The following is a 25,223-nucleotide window of genomic DNA, read 5'->3' on the forward strand; positions in this document are numbered from 1 at the left end:
TTTTTTTTGTGAATGAATTGCAATACTATGAAACGATTAGATTGAAATTTATGTTAATTACGTTTGAAAACACAAATGATATATTTTTTCAGACGATCAATTGTTAAGCTTTTTTAATATGTAAAATTGAAATGTTACAACTGCGTATGTGATAATTTTGCAAACCGTTTAGTATTAATGTTAAAAGATTATTGCCATTCGACAACATTAACAATTCTTCAGTAACTACTTAGATTGTTATTTACAATTAATAGAATGTTCAGCAATTTCCTGACTTTTATGAAGATTCCATTCGTCAAGTTCAATATAATCACGTAGTTTTGAAAATATTAAGTACGAAGATTTTCAAAGTTTAATCTTTTTGTATATTTAATATGTATATATAAAAATTTTTTCATTTTATCGACACAAAATCTTAATTATTGCTTCGTATCAGAAATATTTATTGTTTTTTAAATATAGATTATGATTCTTATATTGTAATAATATTAATACAAATAATAATGAGATATTTTTCTATATAAACCCAGTACAAATATTACACATTGCCCCTGAAAGTAGGCTTCTCCCTACACAATATTGAAATTAGGATTATATACTCTATTATAATATGAGATTAAATAAAAAATTATTAAATTTAAAAGATTTGGAGGTGCTTTTTTTTGTTAGGGGAATCGGTATAATAACTGATAATTCACAATAAGATGAAATTAACAAAATTTTAATTTATGTATGCTATTTTTGATATTTAATTAATATTAAATTAAATTAAATTTTTTTTCATAAAACTAATTCAAGTCAAAATATATAGTATTGTTAAGATTTTATACAAATTACATTTATATTAATTAATTGGATTATAAAGTTTCATTTTTAGATAAAACCAAATTAGACAGTAAAATTAAATAAATTAATTAACTTAAATAAAAATTAAAATATGTGCGAATTACCTGTCAATTTTAATAAAATATTCTATCTAAGAAATTTTAAATAATTTCTATTGCAGGTAGGTATTACAAAATGTTTTCTAATTCAACATCGAGCTAACAATCATTAAGTTAATTTATTAAATTAATTAAACAGTTTTTATTTAATGCATTTAAGAATCCATTCATAAAAATAAAAAAACACGAAAAGGAGAAAGAAATAATTGCAAAAGAAGAAGTTTGCTCGCTGAAAGCCCTGTTTCAGTTAGATACAAAGATTTATCCATACAAGATGGATAGAAAAATTCGCGTCTCGAACACATCGAAAAAACTTAGCTTTGACCAATAGACTCTCGCCCAATCTCGAAAAAGATCAGTCATAAAGGCTTCCTCTATTCTATAATCGAGAAAGACGGCGAAGAAAAGCTTATAAAAACACAGCTAAAAAAGTTACACAACACACTCACTCTCTGCTGTGGTCCACAGGTGGGACTTTCCTCAAAACAAGTTGAGAGTTACTGACGAACTCCGCTAGTGGCTCCGAAGTGACGCACAAAGAAATTTTATTACTGTTAACCTTGGAAGTTTATTATATAGGAATAGCAGGCCATCTAAGCACTTGCGAGAAACATAACAGTGACTCTCGATTCCTACCTAACTTTGCATTTTATTCGAACAACCATAAAATATAAATTTTAATTTAATACAAAATGATTTATAATTTTAATATATTTCATTACTTATGACTGACTTTATAATATATATATATACTTTGTAAAATTTTAAATAACTATTTACAAATCACAAAACCCCTATTTTTTCTATATTCAGATACAAAATTAGAAATATTTCAAAGAACTTAATCAACAAATGTACGAGAAAATAAAGTAATACATTAATAATCATTAAGATACTTTTCAAATGACTTACATCGAAATATATCTGCACAGAAAAAATACAATTCGAATATAATTAGTATGAAATACTATAAAATAAAAGAAATTACCTGAAGGTTTGAAATAAAAAATTATTTACGCTTCTTTTCTGATAATCTAAACATTCTCATAGTTTATTTCTCTTCCTACATATTTGTAAGAAATAGAATAGGTCAATCGTTAGCAATTAATATAATTTAAGGAGTAAAAATTGATTAAATATGATACAAATATGTATATATTAATAGATTTACAGGGTTATGAACCGATTGGAAAGATTCATTTCAGACATTTTCTAATTAAGATTGCTGACAACTGAATTAAAACTGACTGCCTTTTCCTTCTTCTTCTTCTTCAGCGATAAAACACTATTCCTTTAAAAGAAGCAATTGCACAATAGAAACACAGAGGAAAAGTGTGAGATATATCAAGATGCGGCAATATCACATCAGTACCATGTATTTATTGTAATTTGGAAAAGCGTGTCAGCAGAGGTGCAGGTGCATGTAACTGAAGATGTTTAGTAAGCCTACAACGGAAATATTATCGTATAAAATTGTATTTAATAGTGTTAAGTATATTAATTTTTTAAAGTCTTTTAATGAGTGAGATATTATTACTTTTAATACCGACAGTGCTATACCATTAAATTAAAAAGTAATGATATATGTATATATATATAAAACGCATAATTAGAGAATTTCAAAGTCGATCTTTCGTTTGACACTCTCTTTCTTATAGACATTTCACTACTTACGTTTTTCTTCTTTTTTACTTTCTTCCTTTATTGCATAATTTTAGGTTTCTTCCTCTATTGCTAATTTCAATTCTCCCACAAACTACAATTATAAATTTATTAAATGTATAAGGAAATATAAATGTTGGTAATCATATTACAAATAAAAAGAACCATATATATGGATGACATACTTTGTAGAACTAATTACGACACTTTACATACAGCTTATATATCTCTTGTTGTAGTTTTGTTGTCTTTTACTATAGAATTTCGTATTTTCTTCCTTACGCATTTATTTCTTTGTCACAGAAGTTACCTCCTTTGTCAGTTTTTTCAAAAGTAGATGATTCTATAATCGTGGACATTTCTTGTATCAGAAGAGACTTTACATTAAAAAGTATTTCATTTAATCTTCGCATTTATATAGTACCCATTATATCAGTGGCCCATTTGAATATTGTATTTCTCTGAACATAATAAATTTGTATACTTAGAATACAGATCCTAATTAATATTAAATGGAATGATACCAATGAGAACAAATTAAGTGCCTCAATTATTTCTATAGCTACAGTTTTTCTTTATCATTTCATCAGTGAAGTAAGAGGTAAAGTATTACTCTTTTTATATAATCAATAATCGTTATCTGAGTAAACAATATGACTTTTAACTTATTTCGAGATTTATGCGAAGAAAATTAAATTTTTGACAAATATATTTACTAATTTTATGAATTTTATGAATGAAAATCTATTTGTAATCGCTCGATTACAATCCAAGTTAAAATCTTGAAAGTAGCAATCAGATTAGCATAACCATTATTCTCCAATGTTGCGTATCTATCGAATTATAGTTTGGTCTAGATTATGAAAATAATATATGAATAAATATACGAAAATTCAATATGTCTTCATATGTCAAACAAATGTGCATCTGTCGTTTCATCTTTATCTTCTAAATATATACAATATTTTCATTATTTAATTTTATATCATTCCATTCTTTCTTCATTGTCTTGGTCAACTAAAGTATTATTTTTATCATCACGTTTTCATTATCGTCATTACCATCTTCATTTTCTTTTTCATTGTTTTTAGAGATAAGCTTATTTTCATTTGCTGATAATTCCGAGTTTTCCTGGATAATTTGTAGCTGAAATTGAATATTTCTTTTTAATTGGTATAAATAAAATTTTGATTTAAGAATTCATTTTTTTATTGGAATAAAGTTATAATGTCTGTTTTACAAAGAAATGCGAGTTTTTTTAATGCGAGTAAGTTAATGTTTACTATCTTGCAATTTTTTCTAAAAAGAAATTGTAATACTTACTCTTCTTTAATTTTTAACTATATATATTTTAGGAACGTTCGATGATTAATTGTTCCTTATCGAGCGATTACGAAAGTATAATAATTTTTCTCATTTATATTTTAGAACTACAATAGTCATATGTTAATTTCATGAGATTCCAGTTTTGTGTTGCTTCATAAAAATACATTTCCACTTCCTCGTCGTTTTCTTCCCTTTTGCAAGCTACACAAAGAAAATACTTGTGTCATGTACTTTTTCAAAAGAACGATTTAAATTATAACAATAGGGAATATTATTAAATAATATGTAATTTTTTTAAAAATTATTACATTATTAATAATATAATATAACCTGAAATGTATCTTTCCATTTATGACGTGTTGATCTGTTCTTCATTTTAATATAATATTTCAAAACTGCATTTAATGATTCTAATTTTAATAATATTTTACGTCTTCAACTTTACTAATTAATTGATAACAATGGTTTTCTTTACAGCCAGAACTTATATTAAATTGAACGTACATCTTTGTTAAAAGATTTTTATTTCGGTTAGTAGAAGAGTGGAAGAATCAAAACAATAACTTAGGCGACACCTTGCGGTAGTAGGTTCCAGTGTAAGCTTATTATGTTCGTGTTTATAGATTTTGTTGGACGATCAAATCTTAAGTTTCCTGGAAATATAGCATCCTTATTTATCGACACTATGGTATCAACCATGTTTAAAAATAGAATCGATGAACGAAATACTAGGCTCGATAATGATGCTGAGAGCGTGCCTGGAGAAAGATTACCAGAAATACAGTAGATTTTGTGAAGAATAAAACAGTTTTTGAAAAATGATTTTGTATGAAATACTTGTTAAGTATAAGGTATAGTGCTACAATTAACTATTTTTTCAAATTCTCCATAGCATCTTATTATTTACGTTTATTAACTATAAAACGTCTTATTTCTGTTTGTGTTTTTCTGAATTCTTGATAATCTCAAATATTACACCATTCATTTTTATTATATTTTTGCATTTACATATTCGAATCAACAGGCAATGCAACTACGTCGCATTATTTGATTTTATATTCTAACAATTTTTCGATCCATTTCTGTTGATGCACGTTTTCGTTGATCCTGTTTAACGCGCATTTTATAGAATAATTTTTGTTTTCATTTGATCTCTATTTTTCTATTAATCTTGTTCATACATCTTTTTATAAAAATGTAACTACTAGATATCAGTATAAACTCGAGGATAAAGAAAATTGTTCCCTACTTTAGTAAAGAAAAATCATGAATTTCCTTTAAATCAATTCAATCCACCATTTATCCTTACATCTCTTAGAAATCCATTCCGACTTTTTTCAATTTATTTTTATTTATAAATACTCTTATTTATTTGGCATAAAAACGTTTTCTTTTGATCGTATCAGTTCTTTTTTAAACGACAAATAATTATAAACATGATATCAGGAAACAATATTTTTATTATATTGATATATATTTATATATTTGTATCTTTCAATATTTAGCTATAGATTTTTTAAAATTATATGAAATATCCAGCTAAGTATCTCGATCGAAAAACACCGTTTATAAATGTGTTAATATGTGAGAGATATGGCGTGGTAATAAAATTAATATATATTTTACTTATTTCCAGAAGTATTTCTCGTTTTGCATAAATAAAATTGACGAATTTTCATCGCAATTATAAATGTTTGAAGCAAGCATTATTTCCTTATGCTCATGTCACGTACAGGTGTTGTTATCGAATGTACTCAACTGTTGCATTGAACTATAAAGTTTAGTAGAAATAAGTAGCCTTTCCCTTCAACCATAGAAGGCTTAAACTATCAGTGTACGCAACTCATAACGATCAAAAACTTTATATTTAGAAATTAATTTTCGACGTTTTGGTTAAATTTATGGGATTTGGGATCAGTATGATGAATGCACTTCACAAAAAAATCCAAAATAATAAATTTACTAGTAAAAATGATACGGTATTAATATGTATTTCGGGAACAAATCACAGCAGTTATGATTTCGAAATACATATTTGTCGAACAAACTTTGAATTATTGTCTTACTCGATTTATCTTAATTTTTACTAAGAAAGAGAAAATCCAGTAAAAATAATACATTGTTTCAAAGGAGATTAGAAATGAAACTCATGGCTAAGCATTTGGCCACAATTTAACATTTAATAAAAATTAAAAATAAAAAAATAAGTATATATTATATACAATAAATAGCGTAGTATATAAGGAGAAAGTTCTAACCCAAATAACTGTCCGAGATTTCACGAATAAAAACCGTTTAACTTTGATATATTTTATTCAAGAAATTATTGATTCGTACATAGGTGATAGTCTAAATTATGATTATTTTTATTCTTCATTCTTTTGCTTATCTTTGCTTCATTTACGGGGATTCAAATGTTACAAGCAGCCTGGAAATCATAGCCCATGTGATGATAAATAGGACACAGACGATAAGAAGTTTCAATGCTTGATGCATCAAATAAAACCTTGAAAATTTCAAAAATCAATATTATTTGAAAGTGATTGTTAATAATAAAGGGACAACGAAGTAAAAATGCAATAAAAAAGATACCTCCGCTTTTTTATATGAGCTTGTGGAAGTGTCTCAATAGGATCCTTTAAGATATATTTTCTTATACCTGAGAAGTATGTTTCAAAATAAGTACTCCAAACGAGATCCTTTATATCACAAAAGAATAATTCACGATCTTCGGGCGTCAACTTCCTCAACAATTCGTTCCATCTTTCATTCGTAAATCTTTTTTCGTTTATACAAAAATAACTAACTAGATCTGACATTTCGTGAATTTTATTATACATTCTAAGTAACCTTGAACAAAAAGGATTATCGTCAGATGAAATTTTTCGCTTTTTTATCGTTCTAATATGCTCCCTCCAAAAAATAAGATAAGAGAAATTTACCTAGGATTTTTACCCCTGCACAAAGAGAGTGTATCGATTATAAGAGCTGGTAGGAAATGGACAAAATATATGTAGAAAAGATAGATCGGCCGATATTTTGTTATTTCAAAGATGGGGCACCAAATTGCCTTTTCAGATGGTACCAGTTCTACATACTTAAGTATCTTATTCAAAAATCTGCCGAAAGTGAATGCATTGTCCTTTGATACGTAATTGTAAATGGGAATATCTTCGTTGGTTCTAAAAAGATTATGTATTCATACAAACGAATTAATTCAATATTTTCTAATATTATTATTTAATTTGATCCTAAAAATATTGTTTCGAGTATTTGTCGTTACTTTCGTTTATTTGCAATCTCCCATGCGCTAGCGATTATTCCATTGGCGGTCAAATCTCCAGGTACCAAGTCCATATTTATCGATCCATCGCAATGGAGAATTCGCGTTAATCCCATTAGAACACTTGTTGTAATTCCTGTTGGTCCGTACAAGTTGTCGATCCATCCTTGAATAGGTTCTCGATACGTAGATATCACTAGAAATATTAAATTGATTAACATACACCATTTATCGTTTTATACTGTAAGGATTACATTACTACCAACCCATTCCTGGACGAAATATTCCAATCGGTATAGAGTCAGCATGCTTTTTTATAAAATTCTCTGCGACTGTTTTCGTATAAACATAAGTATTTGGCCATATTCCGATTAATCTACAATCAAACAATTGTGTGAGTGTAATTAAGTGCTCTATCTATTCAATTCATATTTTCTGTGACTAAATATGAAACTAAGCAATCGATACTCCGAGATATAAACGTACTGTGGGGTAATATCGTCGAGCAATTTTTCATTTATACTGTTCACCAAATTTATCAACTTATCGGGATCTATCGGTGGGTCATAAAATTTCTCCTCAAGTGGAATATGAAAACAATTGGAATAAGCCGTTGATACCTGCACAACACTCTGAAATTTTAAGAATAACAAAGATTTGTTACAGTCAGATTTTGAAAAACCCTGATTGTTATTAATACGTATACAAAGGACAAAGTTGGCACCTTCAGTTTTGACATTTCTTTGGACAAATTTATTATATCCTTTACACTCCGAACGTTGATTTCTGTCGCCAATTTTATTTTCTCATTGAATTTAACGGTTGCGGCGACATGAAAAATAATTGAGACCTCGCGTATTAATGTAGCTCTATCAACCATTGAGATATCGAGATTCGGCAAAGTACAATCGCCCTTGATTGGGACTATACGATTCTGGAATGTTGGTTGTTTCTCTCTCAAAGTCGAAAATAACTGGAAAGTTGACAGAGTTGTAATTATTTTCTCTCTCACGTTCGTTATGATAAATGACAGGAAAACGACTTTTTGCGATTTTTTCCACTGGTTATGATAGATCAGTACTTTGTTTTTCAATTCTCTTTATTTTATATACCAATTATATTATTTAATAGAAAGAGATATTTTCAAAGTTGAATCAAAGGTGAAATAATAATTTACCAATCCCTGTAATAGATGTAATAACTCACAGAATTTTCGATTAATTCTTCCATGCGTTGATGCACACTTTTTCCTTTTTTTGTACGTATCAAAAGATAAATGCAAGTGATACCGGGACATTCTCTTAACAATTTCTCGATCAATAACTTTCCTATGAATCCTGTTCCACCAGTTATAAAAATACTTTGACCACTGTAAAATTTTTGAATGGGTGTAAGTTCGTCATTATTCTCGATGGGTTGAATATATACACGTGCATATTTAGTTTTCGTAGCAACTCTCAAAGAACTTTCCGATAGGGCTATTTCTTGTACACCTCTTTCTGGCAGTACGTCTATCATATTTGCTTTTTTAAATCGATCTGTAAACATAAACATAAACATAAATGTAGATATCTTCTCTGTTTCTCTATCGTATTTATTTATTGTAATCGTTTAAACGATATTGCAAGTAAGTTCAAGTGTCCGTTGAAAATATTATAATCGAACGTTTGATTAACACAATCTTTATTCCGATGGGTTTGCTCTTTCCATCTTAATATCGATTATTAAAAAGCATTCATGGCATCTATTACTTGTCCTAATATATATCTATAATTTAAAATAGACAATTTCGTTATGATAGAAAATGATCGATAATTGGTGTCCTCGATAATTCGAAAGGGAAAAATATCACATGTACATATATTAATATTAATTGCTTCATGATATTGTTTTTTATCTACTATAAGGTAAAAAAAACATTTCAATTGCAAATGTAATCTAAGTATAATTTTTCGCGTACTACGCAAATGGAACAACGTGTAATATTCCTCGTTAATAAAATGATACGTAATTCTTTCTACTAGACAAATTTTTTAATCTTCACTTCATTCAGACAGGAAAAAAATATTTATTACGATTCTTGGAGAAATCTTTTCAATATTTGATAAAAGATAAGTGCAAAAAAGTTAAAAATTGGTCATAATAAAACTAAAAGGGGATCATATAAAAACTGACAAAAAAGAATGTCAGGAAATTTACTGTAAATAATTACATTACATATTCCTTCTCAACAATGTTTATGTCAGATAAAAATATTTTTGATCAGTCCATTAACAAAAGACTAATCAAAACTGATCACATTCCGTGTTTAGACTTCTGAATATTTCGAAAATTAAAAAAAAATTTTTCGCGTTCTATTTATGGTTTTAATTATGGTAATTGCAGCTAATTCTTCTATATTTTGTTGAATTGTAATATTAACCGAATACCTTAATTTCTTATTTTTCCGTAATTTCGTGTAACTCACAAACCTATTTATGCTTTTTAAAATGTTCACGTAATTATTCACTTGAAGCTTCGTAAAAGAATGTTACTAAATTTTTATAACACACCTTTTGATTTTGATTCTTTTTAAGTGTATACTTCTATAAAATTTACTTACTTTCAGAATTATTTTCCATATTGCAGAATTAAAATAAACGGGCTTACAGTAAAGTTATGAACATTCGGAGTAGAGATTTCTTTCCATTTCTTAGGACAGTTGTAGATGTTGATTGAACGAATCTCACTTTTGCACTGAAATGTAAAAACAACCAAAAGTATTTAATCTTTTTCTCCCAAAAGTATTTAATCTTTTCATTGATCAATTCTTGATCTTTTTCGACACTCTTGCTTTTTTTTCTTTATATTCGAATATAATTCGTATCCTGGAAAACACATGTGGTTCAAAAGAAGCTATTAACACATAGAGGTTATAGCTTGTTTTAATGCTTGATGTATCTAATAGAGTTTTAAAAATTCGGAAAGAGAGAATCATTTTAAATTTTAATGACAAACGAACAATGAAAGGAAAAGGCAAGAAAGATGTCTTTGTTATTTTATATATGCTATGTAGAAATGTTTAAATGGCATATTTAAGACCTGTATATTCTTATCGTTAGGAGATATGATCAATAGTATTTATTTAAAAATTACGAACGAGATTTAAACAAAAATTAATATTATCAGTCTTATTTTAGTAATGGATGTAACATTCATGCGAAAGAGAAAAGAAGGAACGATGAAAAATAATGTGTAAGGTAGAAAACAGAAAAAAATTCTACATTCGAATTTACATGTCGCTTTCTAGATGAGTTTGGGAATGATGCAAGAAATGATGTAAATGTTGGCAAAAATAGTCAGATAACGATTTTCATAATCAAAAGAGACATCAAGTTCTTTCTTTTTTTGTAGAACCTGTTAAAAGATAAATTTATCTTTTAAAGTGATATCCTCATAACAATTCCTTAGTCAATAATTACCTCGTTGATTTTATCCCCTTGTTAACAAATATTTATTTACGTGTTCATTTTTATACTCAGAAGATCGAAAGATCATTATCTAATTAAATTTTTAGAACGCTGTTAAGTAAAATTTTCGTTACTACAAAATCTCTTATCATTGCGAATAATCTGATATCATCACATATGAATATGTCAGTGTTTTCTTCCGAAATGCAAATGTGCAAAAATAATCCGTAATACGAAGTGAAAGATGAGTGGAACTTTCCTGTCATTTTACTTTTTATTTTGTAATTTTATATTTCTTCCAATACATAAATATTTTTTGTTAAGAAAATGACACTTTGTAATATCTTAATAATAAATCTTTTATATTTCTGTATAAATCATTATGAAAGATACATAGATATGATCTATATCATTTATTACGACTTTTTTAAGTTTCAATCAAATTTTTGTTAAACTGAAACAATTAAGTTGAAGATGAACCTCTTTTTGAACTAGTTATTAGTCAACGATCAGTTTTACTTTAATACTCTACATAGTCTCAAATTATTAATTCTATAAAAAGAAAAATAGTACAATCTCAACGGATCGTCTAATATACAAATTTTAAAATATTCCCTCAATATTTATTTTACTATAAATTATATAGAACATGAAAATACAATGTATTAAAAGAAAAAATACACACTTACTTTATTATACATTTGTCGATCGTTCAACAAATTCTTGTAACTCAGAAATAACGTACGGTCGCGGCATCGAAAATAATTAAATAACTTGAATTCTACGATAAAACATTCCGCAATAGAGCGTACCTCGATATAAATTTATTAACAATTAATAAAACTAACCGTGTAGACAAACAGTCACGGTGCTTCTCCATTTCCGCCATCTTCCACGATTAAATAGAATTTATTGCGAAGTATGATCGACTCTTTCGTGGTACATTTATCAGAAAAATAAAATGAACCTTCGGAAAAATGAAATAGAAAGAAATATAAAAGTAAGATAAAGAGCATGATTTTTATATTCTCATTGTATAACAATTCTCATCTAATTTTTTGTGATCGTATTCAATTAAAATTTTAAAGTCACTTTTATCAATCAATCGTAATGATAAATTCATGATTGATTTAATTATATCTGCTGCAATTTCTGTGAAATTAATTTTTGGAACATATTCATATGATACATTATCTTTAACTTACTTCTCGATACAATATTTAACATATATTATATGTTAATTGTTTTATTCTGTAATACAATCTGAATGATTATAAGTGCATATAAATCTACTTTTAGCTGAAATGTCTAGCTCAGCTGCTTGCTTCTATTATTATTTTTTTTATCTTTCAATTATATAGTCCATTCTTTTAATCGGATTAAAATCGATATATATATATATATATATATTATATAATATATATTTATATAATGATGATGACATTACGATATAAATTTATAAGTTATCGTAGCTAGATTTTTTTTAATTATTTAGGTCTATCGTCAAGTGTTAATGAACGACTAATACTATAGGTATTAACTTCTTAACGTATATGTTTAGGACATAAATCACTTAATACACTTATCTAAGGAATAAAAAAAAATGCATCAATTGGTGCAGACAAAAATATAGATCTCTTTTAAAAGAAAAGTCCAGTTGCATTATTCTGATATATCGATGCATAAAAATGTATAAAATCATTTGCGTATCATGTACTATCTAACACCATTCAACTTTGACTTATAAGTTTTTTTTTTATTTTCAACCATTACTCGGTTTCAATTCAGCGTATTCCAGTTATGTGAGACACCCTGTATATATATCACCTCAATTTTGATTTCATTTCTCACGTATCTCAAATATATTTGGGAGTAACATTTATGTTTCTCAAAAACTCACAAAGAGTTCAAATCTATTTCTTCTATACATCGAATGTACTTGAAATTATTGCTTCCCTTTTCGACAGTACTAATAAATCATTCAAAACTGACTTTTATCCCCGTTTTTTTTCTATATATATTTTCGCAACAATAACGAAATCGTCTAGGATCAATTATCTATCTATAGCTCTTCCATCTAGGAACAATAATCTAGCAATACAAGAGCGAATATCGAACGTTACATGCCGTGAGTCACCTGATCGCATTCAATTATAATTTTCATCCACTCTTTATCGTATTTTAAAAAATTAAATGAAAATCAATCTCTATTCGACATCATTGATACTCAACGTTCCTTTTCTTTCCAGATTACTCAAAATTTATAATAAAAATTACAATATATTGTCGATCATTTCTGTACGATCGAATAAAAGGGTATGAATGATAAATAGAACGAACCAAAAAGAAAATTAACTTCTACAGTATTGTATAAAATAATAAATATATCTTCTTTCTTTTCTACTTCTTTCATTATTCGTCTCTTTTTGACAATCACTTTCAAATGACGCTTATTTTTTGAATTTTTAGTACTTCGATGAATGCATTAAATATCGAAACTTGTTATAACCAGTTATAAAATTGAGCTACTTTCTTCAGATTACTGACGTTCGAATATTTGTATAAGAAACAACGTTGTCAAAAAATGAAAACAAAGATGAAATCATTTGAAAGTAGCGAGGATACTCTTTGAATTCACTTTAATAATTCAATGTAAATGTAAACTTTGTTCGAGTAACGCCTACATCTGAAGTAAAAAGGAAGAAACGCCTGCTTTAAACTTTCGTAACTATCTTGAAGGCGCATCAATTTAATTCTGCAATATGGAAAATAATTTTGAAAGTAAAGAATAATTATATAGATATGAATTTTAAAAAATCCTATCAGAGCATGTTATAAAAACTTATTAAAAGTATTTTATGAAAATTCAAGAATAGAATTAAGTAGAAATTTTAAAAAATAAAAAAATATTAATGAATTACGCAGAATTCCGCAAAAAGAGTAATTCAAGTATTTGAATAATAACGTAATTTACCAAAATCAACAAAAATTATGTACGACTGACGGTAAATATGATATAAACAAGTTTTTCAGCAATTTTTGAAATAATAACACATTGACGTCCTTTGAAGCTGGAGATAATCTAGATATGTGATGATTTTGTGTCATTACTTTCCAACGCGTTACGTTCGAAGAACTAATGCTATAATTTGTTAACAAATTAATATTTTTCAAAGAAATTTTGAAGAAAGCGGTAAATTATTCAACTACGAGCTTACTAATTAGAAACATATGCGACTGTTGGAAAAGTAAAGAAAGTACAAAAAGATTTTATTTCCGAGCAGTCTATGCACATTCATGATATAAAATGTTGTGGGATAACTAATTGCATTGTAGACAAAGTTATTTTTATTGCTTGAAAATATACATTGTTCCAGCATCACGATATAGAAGGACAAGTTGAAAGCATATACTGTTTCTTTAATTCATGAAAAATATTTTATTCATGATAAATATTATATGAAGAGAAACAGAACGATCTATAGCATTTTATAGATTTATTTTAAAACAGATTTGCAATAATCACAATAATATATATATTAATATATATATATATATATTATATATATATAATATATATATATATATTATATATATATATATTATATATATATATATATATATATATATATATATATATAATATCTCGAATTGATAAGATGACGTGATAAACGAAAATAAGTTTCTCTGTGAACAAAGAAACGACAATTTACTTTTTTATTATTTATTTATTATTCACACTGTTAAATTTTAATTAATATATATAAATTTTCTTATAGCTGTCGTGTTACTTTTCTCTTCTACGTTATATTTAGTAGTTATATTTAGTAGTAGAGTAAATGCAAAAAAGAAAACCCAAATATCTGTTGAAATATCACAAATAAAAACTAGTAATTTACTCCTGCCTCTTCGCCATACCGTTTAATTAAAATCTATCAAATATGAGAAATAATTGATTTGTATATATATGAAAATTTAAATTATGATTATTATTTTATCTTCATTTTCATTCACTATTATGCTTCTTTTACGATGATCTGAACGTTGCAAGTAGTCCGGAAACGATAGCCCATGCGACCATAAGAAAGAAATAGGCGATAACAAATTTCAATATTTGATGCATCCAATAGAGTCTTGAAAATTCGAAAAATAAGTATCATTTAGAAATTAATATTAATGACAGATAAATAATAATGTAAAAATGAAAGAAAGAAGATACCTTTGCGATTTTATACGAGCTTGCGGAAGCGTATCAATGGGATCCTTTAAAATGTACGTTCTTATCCCTAGGAAATAAGTTTGTAAGTAACTATCCTAATCGAGCTTTTTTATATTACAAAAGAACAATTCGTCATCCGCAGGCGTTAAATTCCTCATCAATTCGTTCCATCTTTCATTTGTTAAGTTCCATTCATTCATAGAAAAATAACCAAGATTGTCCGATATTTTGTGTATTTTATTATACATTCTGAGTAATCTTGAACGAATAATATTATTATCAGTATAAAATTTTTCTCCTTTTTTTCGTTCTAATGCTTTTCCTCCAGAGAATAAGATCAGAAAAATTTACCTTGGCCGTTTATATAAACACAATGCGATCGTACCAATTATAAAAGCTGGTAGTAAATATAGAAAATACACGTAGAATAAATAGACCGGCCGGTATTTCGTTATGTTTAAAGAACAGTACCAAATTGCTTCCTTAAACGGCATTAATTGCCCGTATTTAAATAATATTTTCTTCAGTCTGTTGTAAGTGATTACATTATCTTCAGATATGTAATTGTAAATGGGAATATCATCGCTGAATATGAAACATTATCGATTCGAATAAAAAAGATATAATTTTTTTTTTCTAAAATCATTATTTAATTTGATCGTGAAAATACTATTTCCGTGTAAACGAAATCATTTGAACCTACCGATGTTTATTTGAAATATCCCAGGCACTCGCAATTAGATCATTTATAGTTAGATCTCCGGGTACCAAGTATATTTTTAACGACCCATCACAATAATGAGTTCTCATTAATCCCATAAAAACGGATGCAGTAATTCCTACTGGTCCGTTTATATTGTCGATCCATCCCGGAAAAGGTTCTCGATAAGTTGATGTTACTAAAAATATTACATTAATTAATATACATTATTTATATTAATTATTTTTTTTTTGTATTATTCTACACAAACTATATTACTGCCAACCAATTGCAGGACGAAAGATTCCAATCGATATCGATTTAGCATGCTTCTGTATCATATCTTCAGCGACTGATTTCGCGTACACATATGTATTCGGGCATATTCCAAGTAATCTAAAAAAAAGGAACGATGTAAATGTATTATTAATTAATGCATAATACAAATTCTTAAATTCTTTTTTTTGTAAATAAATGTGAAATAAGTAAAAAGAATTATTATTTGGAAATTTAAATGTACCGCGGTGTAATGGCGTTGAGCAATTTTTCATCCAAAGAATTTATCAGATCAATCAACTTGTTTCCATCCATAGGTGGATCATAAAATATCTCTTTAATCGAATTATGAAGACAATTAGCATAATCCGTTGATATGTGTACAAAACTCTAAATTATCAAAGATAACGAACATTTACAAAAGTCAATGTATTCCTCGAAATATTCCTTGATAGTTATTAGTAAGTATATATAGGGTAAAGATGGTACCATCAGATTCGGCATTTCTTCGGATAAATTTATCAAATCCCTTAGACTTTGGACGTTAATAGCTACCGCCGCTTTCATTGCTTCATTGAATCTCACGGTCGCGGCGACATTGAAAACAATTGATACTTCGCGTATGAGTGTAGCTCTATCAATTTTGGAAATACCGAGATTTAGCAAGCTACAATCTCCCTTGATCGCGACTATTCGTTTTCAGAATTTTGGTTCTACTTCCTTCAACTTGGAAAATAACTAGAAAACGCACAGAGTTGTAAATTTTGTCTATTTCGTTTAAATAAATGTCATAAAAAAATAAATAGCATTCGAAGACTTCGTACATGTTTAAAGTACATTAAACCAATAATTTATTTATTAATTTCTTGTTTCGTATATCTAGCATATATACAAGGTATTCAATTTATCTCAAATAATTAAAATTTGAGAGACTGAAGAGAGCAAAAAAATTTTTGAAGAGGTTTGTTTGATATGATCGGAAACATTGAATGGTGCCAAATTTATTTATATAATTCGAACGATATGGAAAATTCTACAGTTAAGTTCATTTTTTTAATAGAAATATATATTCTTTTTTCATGGTTCAATGATTTTTTGAGACGAATTCGACGACTTTCTATATGAGGTCATTTATTATTATAAAATACTATAAATTACATTATAAATTCGTGAGATCTCAAATAATAAGGAATACAAATATATATCACTAGTTCATGACTGTTATACTGCATAGAATTCAACATGAATGTAAATCAATCCAATTATCAAAAAGCAGTTATATAGTTCGATTTAAAAAAATGAATTTGACTTTGAAATTCTCCCAACGTTTAACACGCTTAAAAAGAAATTGAAACATGATGGATCCCTTCACATTAAACAAATTCGTACAAAAACTTTCTTTTTTAAGTTCGACCTCTCACAAGATATTCCCATTTTTTCAAAATAAATAAGACACGCTGTATACATTATTTAATAAATACAGAATATCATAGATAAGGAATCAAAGAAAATATAGAAATAATAAACAAATTACCAAATCTTCCATAAATTCATCCAAGCGTTCAAGAACATTTTTCCCTTTTTTCGAACGTTTCAAAATATAAATGCATCTGATGCCAGGACATCCTCTTAACAATTTCTCGATTAATAATTTTCCCATGAATCCAGTTCCGCCAGTTAAAAATACACTTTCATCGTCGTAAAACTTTTGAATAGGTGTAAGCTTATCGATTATTTCGACGGACGATTCTATAGTTGATGTTCCAACTGTTGAATCAAAGGCCACTTCTTGACCATACTCTTCTAACAGCGGTTTCATCATTTCTACTCTTCCAAATTGATCTATAAAAGTAAGCGCGAATTAGAAATTTTTTTAAATTCTATATCATAATTTTCTCTTTCGAACGAGTTTTTTTAATCTGCTTCTGAAAAGAAAACTGATAATTTTATAACCTTAACGTCAGAGTATATATGCTAACGCGACGAAGCTGAAATGTCTTCTGAAAAAATTATAAATTGTACTCTCGATTATTATTGACGCATTTTTTTATTCTAACGCATTTTATTCTAACTGCGTCTTTTCTTTTATCTTCATATTCATCTGACTATCACTTTCAATTATAAAATATATATTCATAGTAAGCACGTTTGTGTATATATACCTACATACTACTTTTCTGAGATGCGAACGTACGAAAAGTAATAATGGGAAATAAAGAATGTTAAATACGGTTGACAATCGAATAAATCTACATTTTAATTGATTATTACAATATATTTTCTTCTATAATCTATTATGATTATGATCAAAGAAGCAATTTTTCGTGGAAAGTATTTTTCACCTTTCTAACTTGTCTTGAAATTATTCGCAAAAAAATCAATTGACACAGTGCGTTATGAGGGGAGTGAGATTGTGACATTGGTTTGTCGAAATTTATCCACAATAAGTACGTATGCAATATAAGATACATATCTATATCTATATCTATAATAAATAGGTATCTTATTTTCAGCCTACCGTTATGAGAAATTGTTCGATAAAACAAAAACAAAAAAAAACCACTCACGTTATGGATTCATTATCATTATTGTTTTCAAATCTTACGCCAAATTTTACGATAGTTTTCTCTCTATTCTTGATTTATCATCTCCCAATTCAATTAAGAAACATAACATTTAAATAATAATCAGGCTTCGATGAATTACAAATCGATGTAATTGAACAATCGAACTGTCGATTTAATAGAGAAATAAAAAAAAAAGCAACAGCAGCATATAATAGGAAAAAAGAAAAGTTTATGTAATTCATTTAATTGAGAAAACGATCTTTCTACAATAATGTCGTTTATATATTATAATATACAATATTGAATACATAATCTTGAATAGAACATAATTTTGAATATTCGTTTCGAAAATGCGATTCTATGCTTGTTTTTTTATACTGAATTCCCCGTCAAATGTTAAATATATAGTTTATATTTGCATTATATTTAATGCTACTTGCAAATTAATATAATAAAATTATATAATATAATATTTTATAATAATATAAAATTTTAGAAAATAAATATTCATAAAAGTATAATATGTTATGAAATAATATAATAAAAAAGATATGAAACATATAAACGAAGTATCGTGATTGTTTCTCTCACACTGACTATTATTTTCACGTAATATCACGCATAATCGTAAATATATACTTTAATAATTGTAAAATTTTTTTTCCATATATATACAGATTTTACTCTCTTTCACAGGTATTTTCCAATTATGAATTAAAATTGCGTATATGCTTTAAAAAAAATTATTAACGTACTTAATAACTTAATCACAAACGTACTTTCCTTCCGTACTCACGATAGGTGTATATACTCGAACAGAGTTCACTTTTACACTAAACTATAAAATCAGATAGAAGCAGCTTAATATTATTCCCCTTTACTATTTATTCAGCATATCCAACACGATCTAAAGGTGTAACAATTCTAAAGGTCAAAACTTCATTTTTAAGTTTTTGCTCGAATTATTGAAATCTAAGATAACTGTAAACAAAAAATGCAAATCAATTTATCATGATGAAAATGATAAGGAATATACGAAATAAAAACTCGTCAATAATAACCTCAATGTACTTATGTATTTATTGACCTGACGCATAATTATTGCATTATTAATTTCATGCTAATTTTCATTGCTTTCCAATAAATATCGAAGAACAAATCATCTAACAGTAATATATTGTTTTCAAAAATATTTGCTTTTATGTGATTTACGATTTAAATTTATGTAGGAAATATTTTTATATAAGTATATAAAAATATTTAATTACTTTATACAAGTTTTTAAAAATATAGCGGTATATCTTTTTATAAGTAATAAATAAGTTAATGAATAAGAAAAAATATCCGACCAAATTTTTATGAATAAAAATATCCAAATAATTATAATTTCAGCCTTCCTTCCGTGCCACCCGAAAGCAGGCTAAAGTTATAATTTTTCATAAAATTTACATTTTAAACAAAATCCCTTAAATAAAAAAACTCATTGATCCGCATTTTGACAAGAACGTGAATTAAAATTATTCTTTCCTCTTCATCTTCATTGACAATCTTGTTTCTTTCACGAAAATCTGAACATTACGATGAGACGCGAAATCATGTAATTATAAAGAAGATACAGGCAATAACGAATTTCAATATTTGATGCTTCCATTAAAGCATTGAAAATTCGAAAAATAAATATCATTAGAAAGCGATAGTGAACGTAAAATGCAAGAAAGAAGATATCTCTGTTGTTTTACACAAACATGTAGATGCATTTCAATGAGATTCTTTAAGAGATATGTTTGAAAATAAATATCCTTCAAAAGCCATATATAAGCCATATATAGCCAAAATATCCAAAAAGTCCTTCATAAAAGGAAAAAGAAGTATTCACGATCTTTGGTTGCTAATTTATACGATATATCAACCATTAATGATTAGCGGTTTGATCATCAGAATTACGGACATTAAATTCACTTTTACCAATCCATCTTGATGATTAGTTTCTATTAATCCCATTCCAGCACCTGTTGTAATTCCTATTGGCCCTTACATATATTATAAATCCATCCTTAAATAGATTCTTAATTCATGAATATTATTAAGAATATTATATTAATTTTTTCGCTACCATGGATGACTATAGTTGCTCACTATAAAATTTTCCTAATATATTATGATCGACTAAAGTGGTTTACGTTCAAAATCCTTCATATATACCAGAGACGACTAAAGTCACGAACAATTAAGTTCAGGAAATAAATGAAAAAAAATCGAATCAAGTAAAAGAAATTTAGATAGCCTATATATATATATATATATATATATATATATATATATATATATATTTATAATTATATATTTTTATTTATATATTATTATTATTTTATTATATTATTATAATATTATATTATTATATTATTATTTATAATTATTATATTTATAATTATATATATATATATATATATATATATAATTATTATCATTAAGTATTTAACCAAAGTGCGGTAGCAATAAAAAAATCACCGTTATATAATTTGATCTAGAACGATTATTCGAGTGTTAACATCTTACAAACGAATCGAATAATTGAAAACATTAGGACAAATTTTGTGAAGGTATTCAATAAGAATAAAAAAAAATGAAAGAAAAAGAAAGGAAAATATAAGGAAATTATAAGGAAAATAAAAGTAACATATTTTCTCATGACCGACAAAAAATATGATGAATGATTAACATATCAAATGAATCTTTCAATCTTCTGCATATATTATTAACAGTCAGTCTATCCTAATCTTGAAATCTAATAAAAAAAGAAATAACGCACGCTTAATTTATTAATTAGTTTTTTGTAATATTTCTCTATCGTTCATTAATCGTTATTGAATTATATTGACATTATTTGAATAATAATGAATTTCGATAACTTTTAAATCGATTCGATTACAAACGGTTGGACATTTTTAATAGTTATTTAAAAAAAAAGATAAGTGTGACAGATGATGAGAAGAAAAAGGTTGCATAATCTGTGCGATTGAGTTCATATAATTTATAAAATAAAGTAGCTTAGATTTATGAACATAGATATTTATCAATTTTTAATATTCGTACCACGTACAGTTATAATGACATATAATGTGGAAATACTTTCGAAAGAGTCATTTTTTGCTTTCATTTTTTTTTTCTAATTTTGCACTTGACCCCAATTAACATGAAACTCTATAATTGGCATTTGTGTTGTATTTCAATGATACTTGTACCATTAAACAATATTACAAAAAGCAAAAATACAGAAAAAATATGAAATAAATGTGATTACGATCATTTCTCTCACGCTTGCCATTTCCATAAATTTGCATACTCAATATCAGGTAAAGCGTAAAGATAATCGTTAATAATAATATTTCCATTTTATAAAATGCAATGATCAATTCGCTTAGTAAACGTTATTGCCATTCTAAGACTTTATAATTATTATATTTATAAATTATACTAATTATTATCGTGAGAATTATTTAACGAGAGACAATTCGATTTTAATTTGACATTAAACTATTTTGTAAAATGTTATACTTATTCATATTGAGAATTTACCTATGTTTTATTTATCAAAATATTTTAACAATTATTTGTTTATTTGTAATTTTTTATTGTATTTTTGCGTTGAAAATGACTCAAAGTTAGGTTCATAAGGTTCGTTCAATTCGACTATATTAATTAATTAAAAAATCCTATTATTATATTAATCAAATTAATATTACATTAAAATATATTAATATTTGATAATGAAAAAAATTTTTTTCTCGTAATTATAGCGCATGGGCATAAATGAATGTCGTATAACGTATGACGAGTACGAGGGAAAAATCACAATCATTCATTCATTTTCTTCGTATTTTGCATTCTATTATGTTTTTTACTATATATTATTCCTATTATATTATATACTATATTTAATATTTATATTTTATATTTCATTATTTACTATCATATTATTATATTGTACTATTAAATATGTACCGTTAAATACAATACAAATGCCAATTATAGATTTGGATCTGAAATGGTATCAAATTCTAAAAAGAATAAAAACCCAAAAGTATTTCTACATTATACAAAAGTTTACACTACCCGTTGAAAAACAAATTCGAAAATATTAAATTATTTGATGCAAACGACTCGTTCGAGTTTATATATGTACATAGATCTATATAATAGTTTATTTAGTGTATTCGGTTAAATAGATCATTTTATCTTTCCTCTTGCTTACATTTCTCACTCTTTTTTTAATTTATCAGCAAAAATCCTTGACCGTTTAATTAAATCGATTGGAAATATATCAAACCTGATTAATATGTCGCATTCATATAAGGCGTCAATTAGAAAAACATATGTATTTTCTTTTACATGCGAACTATATAACCCGTATGAAAATATTATTCTAAAATGATTTGTAACCAATATCTTCATATAGTCATAGTTATAGCCATAGTCTCGTTTTAATTTTTATTCGACGATGTTTATTATAAGTTAAGTTTTCGGGCGCACCTACAAGAATAGATTACTAATATTTTTTGTTAACCGGTTACGTTTTTGCATTTTTCTTGCATTTAATTTGCAATCGACCTCTTTTAATATTGTCGATAAATTTGTATAATAGTGCTTGCGTGTAGTAAAAAAAAAATGAAGTAGCATACAAATGATATTTTCTCCTAGTACAATATTAATCGAATAATTTAATGCAAATTAAAATGATATAAAATTTTTGACTTCAAACATTAATAGCTGAAGTCGATTTCATTTTCTCATTACATCTCACAGTCGAAGCAACATAGAAAACAACCAGGACCTCGCATATAAGTATAGTTCTATCGACCATTAAGATACCAAGATTCGGCAAATTACAGTCGCCTTTGATTGGGATTATGCGTTGTGGAATGTCTATTCTTCAGCGTGAAAAATAACTGTAGAAATCACACATTGAAAGATTTGTGAATCTATCCGTTTTTCGGATCATAAATAAGTATTATTTCATGAAAAACAACCATTTGCAACTTCTAGCATGTTCAACGAGTATCATATTACAAAATATATTTATCAACTTTTTTCTTTTTACATGTACTAAATATTAAATTTTAAATACCGTTTCTAGTGGTAACAAGGAATCTCAGAATTTAATCAGAGTGATATATAGAAAATTTAATTATATTATTAGATATTAGTAAGAAATAACAATCGATCACATTTAAACAACTCATTATTCGAATCTTCCATGAGTTTCTTCATGCATGGAAGCACGTTCTTTACTAATTTTCGAAAATATCAAGAGTTAAATGAATCTGATGACATGCTAATTTCTCAACAATTTTTCGTTGAATAATTTCATCTCGTTACCGTTGATAATTATTCATGGAGTTAATAGAATTATCGGATTAGTTTTAGAAATAAATGAAAAATAAAAAGAAAAGGTTGTACTAAAAATCGATGAGTACAATGAAGAAATACAGAAAATAGGAAAATAAATCATTCTAAATTAGATATATTACATAAACATTATAATAAACATTTAATCAATATGTCGAAATTTAATTTTGAAATGTAGTGCTTTCGTTCGTTATTTGTTGTGTACAATGATAGTTAAAGTTTTGAAAGGTAGAAGGAAAGGCTACCAACTTCTACTAGAATTTATAATTCAGTGCAAGAATGCCCTTCTTTCGTGTAGCATCTAAAAATTACATGAGCACAAGAGAAAAACGTTTAGAACTTCGATGAATGTGCGTCAATTTTAATTATGCAAAATGGAAAATACTTCTAAAACTAAGTTAAGTTTACGTAAATTTGCATTAAAAATTCATAAGTATAAAATATGTTATAAAGATTTAATCATATTCCTTTATGATAATTCAACAAATTCCAAGTCTACATTGGAAAAAGTATAAAAAAACTTTTTGAGTTACACGCAGTTATGCGAAATATTTTTTCAGTTATTTAGATATTATCATAATTTAACAAAATAAAAAAAAACTAGCTGCAAAATATTGCAGTCTAATTGTAATGAGATAATGCTAAACCGATAATTTAAATGGCCTGTGGTAATTAAAATACTAACAAATTTTTCATAATTTTTGAAATATTATATATTTTTGTATAATCAAAATTTAAATAAATATGAAGAATTTAAATTAATATACTATAATTTAAACAATTAAATTAATAAATTACAACTATTACGATTACAATTTGGCAATACAAAAATTTTTTAAATATTAATGTAATACTTAAATACAGAAAATTTTTATTTTTACTAATATTTATATTTATATCTTTAATATAAAGATCAAAGGAGAAAATAAAAGCAAGCAAATGAGGAAGAGAGGATGTAATTATATTCGGAGACAATATTCTACATTCGATCATAGCTAAAAACTTGACGAATTTAAAAGGATTAAAGATTTTTTATGACACTTACACGACAATTAACATAAAAATAGAGAAGAAATTTATTATAAGTAAGTCCTCTTTCACTCGTCTCACTAAGACGCATCGTATCGATTTATTTTACAAATAAAATCCGGTTAAACCTGATTAAAATTAGAAATCATATTTCTCTATTCTCCATGAATAAAAGAGAAAGTATAGCGTAATAATTATGGTGAAAGGTCATAACAATGAATGATATTCATTTCAAAGATACTTTGAGAGACGTAACAAACATTTTTCACTACGTATTACGTATTATTTTGGTACTTTTTCATTTCGAAAAAACACTGATATATTCATATGTGATGATATCAGATCATTCAAAATAATCATGG

General features: G+C 26.5%; 4 protein-coding genes and 1 long non-coding RNA gene across 9 annotated transcripts in view; 2 read left to right on the forward strand and 3 right to left on the reverse strand.

Moving 5' to 3' along the window:
• LOC118450619 (fatty acyl-CoA reductase wat-like) overlaps window positions 1-25,223 on the forward strand; it is a 36,990-nt gene that overhangs the window by 7,115 nt on the left and 4,652 nt on the right. The gene's annotated exons all lie outside the window — the stretch shown is intronic.
• LOC118450121 (fatty acyl-CoA reductase wat-like) overlaps window positions 1-25,223 on the forward strand; it is an 86,081-nt gene that overhangs the window by 6,423 nt on the left and 54,435 nt on the right. The window lies entirely within an intron of this gene.
• LOC146872026 (uncharacterized) lies at window positions 1,974-4,631 on the reverse strand. Of its 4 annotated transcripts, none has more exons than XR_014983774.1 (6): window positions 4,263-4,501; window positions 3,930-4,133; window positions 3,323-3,752; window positions 2,792-3,067; window positions 2,619-2,700; window positions 1,977-2,390 (listed from the first exon to the last, which is right to left on the reverse strand). It is a non-coding gene; the product is annotated as an uncharacterized LOC146872026 (long non-coding RNA). The 4 variants fall into 4 exon arrangements; XR_014983775.1 differs by having other exon boundaries at window positions 1,979-2,390; window positions 3,668-3,752; XR_014983776.1 differs by lacking the exon at window positions 4,263-4,501 and adding an exon at window positions 4,508-4,631 and having other exon boundaries at window positions 1,974-2,390; window positions 2,792-3,752.
• LOC146872027 (fatty acyl-CoA reductase wat-like) lies at window positions 6,333-10,192 on the reverse strand. The gene is made up of 12 exons (XM_085664523.1): window positions 10,049-10,192; window positions 9,865-9,951; window positions 9,725-9,800; window positions 8,422-8,753; window positions 7,940-8,188; window positions 7,702-7,847; window positions 7,482-7,591; window positions 7,216-7,411; window positions 6,995-7,114; window positions 6,875-6,889; window positions 6,525-6,782; window positions 6,333-6,438 (listed from the first exon to the last, which is right to left on the reverse strand). The coding sequence occupies exons 1-12, from the start codon at window positions 10,190-10,192 to the stop codon at window positions 6,333-6,335; spliced, it is 1,839 nt and encodes a 612-aa protein (XP_085520649.1).
• The window catches only part of LOC146872028 (fatty acyl-CoA reductase wat-like), a 28,799-nt gene continuing 18,009 nt past the window's right edge, over window positions 14,434-25,223 (reverse strand). Inside the window, 8 exon segments of the mRNA XM_085664534.1 lie at window positions 14,434-14,797; window positions 14,884-15,141; window positions 15,235-15,468; window positions 15,587-15,782; window positions 15,870-15,979; window positions 16,104-16,249; window positions 16,349-16,597; window positions 17,394-17,701. Coding sequence (XP_085520660.1) covers window positions 14,979-15,141; window positions 15,235-15,468; window positions 15,587-15,782; window positions 15,870-15,979; window positions 16,104-16,249; window positions 16,349-16,597; window positions 17,394-17,681 — 1,386 coding nt within the window. The 5' untranslated portion in view covers window positions 17,682-17,701 and the 3' untranslated portion in view covers window positions 14,434-14,797; window positions 14,884-14,978.

Source organism: Vespa mandarinia, unplaced genomic scaffold, assembly GCF_050613455.1.
Source record: "Vespa mandarinia isolate Hongniang unplaced genomic scaffold, ASM5061345v1 scaffold_62, whole genome shotgun sequence".
In the NCBI taxonomy this organism is placed as follows: domain Eukaryota; kingdom Metazoa; phylum Arthropoda; class Insecta; order Hymenoptera; family Vespidae; genus Vespa; species Vespa mandarinia.